Source organism: Apodemus sylvaticus, chromosome 7 (assembly GCF_947179515.1).
Source record: "Apodemus sylvaticus chromosome 7, mApoSyl1.1, whole genome shotgun sequence".
Classification (NCBI taxonomy): domain Eukaryota; kingdom Metazoa; phylum Chordata; class Mammalia; order Rodentia; family Muridae; genus Apodemus; species Apodemus sylvaticus.
This window is the reverse complement of record NC_067478.1, coordinates 90,128,333-90,131,766: the sequence shown is the minus strand read 5'-3', so window position 1 is coordinate 90,131,766 and position 3,434 is coordinate 90,128,333. Positions and strand designations below refer to the sequence as shown.

The 3,434-nt window shown below is 35.0% G+C and overlaps 1 protein-coding gene across 1 annotated transcript; it reads right to left on the bottom strand.

Moving 5' to 3' along the window:
- Positions 1-585: 585 nt before the first annotated feature.
- Positions 586-1,530, bottom strand: LOC127689980 (olfactory receptor 1537-like). Its single transcript, XM_052189551.1, has one exon. It carries the CDS (start codon positions 1,528-1,530, stop codon positions 586-588), a length of 945 nt encoding a protein of 314 aa, XP_052045511.1.
- Positions 1,531-3,434: the final 1,904 nt, after the last annotated feature.

The window sequence follows — 3,434 nt, the reverse complement described above, 5'->3', positions numbered from 1 at the left end:
AAAAACAAAGCAAAAATGTTACCATATAAAATAACAATGTACAACAGAAAAATCACAGGGACTACATTACTAGATGGAGAAAGAACAAAATTAATGATAACTGAGAACAGTAACAGACCTCTTATGGATATGTATGAGTGAAAGGTAAAGAGGATATTAATTTCAAAGAGAGCAGGGGAATCATGGGAGTGTATTGTAGAGAGATGAGGGAAATGATGAAATTACAGCCATTACATATAAAGTTGTCTAAAATGAAATGAAAATTATCTTTTGTCACACTTAAAAATGTTTATCACTTTAAAAGTAGTTTTATGAAATGTGCAGTATATATCTATGATGGACTATCAAATATGGCCATAAATAGCCATGTCTTGTTTGCTACTTATTTACATTTCTGATTCTGAGAAGATATGAGATATTGGGTGCTTAACAGTTAAAGCTAAAATTTGCAATACTAAATCATAGGAAACATTCCTACCAACTGACTAATAACAATGTAAGTTAGAATAAAATATATATTATCAATTCAACATTGGTTTTTTTTAAACACTTCAGTGTAATAAATAATGATCACACAATTTCTGCTTACATAAATTCTTTTCTTTCAAGTATCTTCTTCAGTGCAACACTGACATCCTTATTCCTCAGGCTGTAGATCAAGGGGTTCAACATGGGTACAACAGTAGTGTAAAACACAGAGGACACTTTCCCTTGGTCCATCGAATTCACTGATGATGGCTGTAAGTACATGAATGCAACAGAACCATAGAAGATAGCAACAGCAGAGATGTGGGAACTGCAAGTTCTGAAGGCTTTGGACCTGCCTTCTGTGGATCGAATACGGAGGATGCTGGCAATGATGAAGACATAGGAAGTAATAACAGTCAGCATTGGGACACAAATATTCAGTGTGCCAAAAAATAGAATCAACATTTCATTCATATAGGTATTAGAGCATGCAAGATTCAAGAGGGGAAGAAGATCACAGAAATAGTGATTGATCACATCTAATTTACAGAACTGAATCCTAAACATGAAGCCCGTGTTTACTGATGCACAGAATAGAGAATACATATATACCCCTGAAATCAAAGAACAGTAAATCTGATAGGACATGGTTACATTGTAAAGCAATGGGTTTCCAATGGCAACATAGCGGTCATATGCCATTGCAGCTAATGTGTAACACTCTGCAGTTCCAAAACTGATGGCAAAGTAGAGCTGAGACAAGCATTCAGTGTAGGTGATGAGATTCTTCTCTGTCAGAAAGCTAGTCAGCATTTTAGGGGTTACAACTGTGGATTGACATAAGTCAATGAAGGACAGACTGCTGAGGAAATAGTACATGGGTGTGTGCAGGTATGAACTGAGCCCAATCACTATAATCATGCCCAGGTTCCCTGCCACAGTGAACAGATAGATGACTGTGAAGAGGACAAATAGGGGCAGCTGGAGTTCTGGCTTCTCTGAGAGCCCAGCCAAGAAGAACTCAGTCACTGTGCAGTGGTTTCCTGCTGCCATGTCCACCATTCTTATCCTGCAGGAGTAAAACAATCATAAGCCTGTTAGAGTGAGTTCACTACTCCTTCCCATGTATACAACATACTGTATAAGTGATTTCCACATTAGAATACCTTTGTCATATATGTAATTACCTTAAATAGATAATTTTAGATAAATAAAATTTCTCTTATTATTTTTAAAGATATAATTAAAAATTAAGATTGCATGTCTTATAAAATACTAATACTGAATTAATGCTTTAAAATTTATAGTCATTCCAAATGCAAAATCTCAAAATTAATATTTAGCCTGTGTATTCGTGAGCAAAATTGAAAGACTCTGTTGAGAAAATAAGATTTCCAAAAAACTAGTGAATGATTATCTAAAATCCAATGTCACTAGGGTATCTCCAGAGCTCTTATATTTAGACATTCAGGTTTTTAATGAAACGCAATGAAACATTATATAAAACATAATGTCTTCAAATATCTAATTTGAAAATGAATTGATATATGGAGTATTCCTTTATTAAATTCTGAACATATGATACTACTATGATAAGTACAATTTACATGGTGGCACTAGGAACAGGCGCTTGACTCATGTTGTGACACTAGGATTAAGTACTAGACACATGGTGCTACTTGGAAGGGGACTCTTCTGAATTATTGAATGGAACATTGTCAGTCAGTTGTGGTTGCTTAGAGTGGCCATAAAAAAAAGTGTCCATATTCACTCCCATTATTACCAATGACAATGTCTGCTAATGCAATATATTTTTATCATTTGCACTGTAAAAGAATAAGTATTGCTAGCATCTTATCTCTAAGAAATCTGTAATATGATTTTGTTTTTAGGTTATATTGACATTCTCTAACAGGGAAATCTGAATATTCCTACATGTTAAAATTATAGAAACAGACTCAACTTAGTTTTCCTTAACCATTTAGATGTTGAGAACTAAGAACTAATGCAATGCAGAAACACATTAACTAAGGAAATGTATAATTATTATCCTCTATTCTTTTGAACTGTGAACCAATATTTTAAAGGTAAATGCCTAACTGAATTAGACTTTAATCATTAGAAAATAAGATGTTGAAATGTTCTTAAAGTGAAAATATTTGTGTTGCTTAGATAACACGAAGCCTTAGAAAGTTCACTGATTTTAGACACTAACATAGAAAAGATTGTAGACAGCATTGAGTCAATTACTGGCAGCTTTGGAAAAATTCAATGTCAAGATTTCTTAGAAATTCACATTGAAATAAAGAAAAGTCAAAACATACCAGGATTCTAATCACTGAGTGAGAGTGACCAGAAAGACAGACAGTAGGAGCCATAAAATAATGTGGATATCTGTGAAAAAAACTCTGTTCTCACAATGGCCCAGTCACTGCAATCATGATTTCACAGCAGCAGTGGCTGCCTGCATGGCCCACATTATATTGGGAATGCAAATAATTCATCATGATTCAGTTTGATGGAGGCAAACCTGAAAATTACTCTCCCCACTGAGCTATATGACATTGTTCCCTTGTAGTAGTCAGTCATCCACCATCTTGGGTGAACCTCTTTTGGTGTGGCTGGCCAGTGAGATCTCATAAACCCAAGCAAAAACCACAGGCTCTTCTCATTACTATTGGTAATACTCTAGAGCTCAATGGTCTGACTTATTGCTGAAGGCATCCTGTACTTGAAACACAGAGCATGACAATATCAAGTTCCTTGACTTGGACTGCAAGTTTCATCCCTATTTACTAGCTTTCATGGTGGTGCATGTTACTTTGGACACTAGTGAAGGAAGAAACTTTTCAAAAATTTTATTTAAATCTAACACCTGTGACCTATATTAACATCTGGGGTGGAGACCTCCACAGTGGTTTCATGACATCTTGGGAATATTGAACTGTTTTCTCTCCATAAGTTTG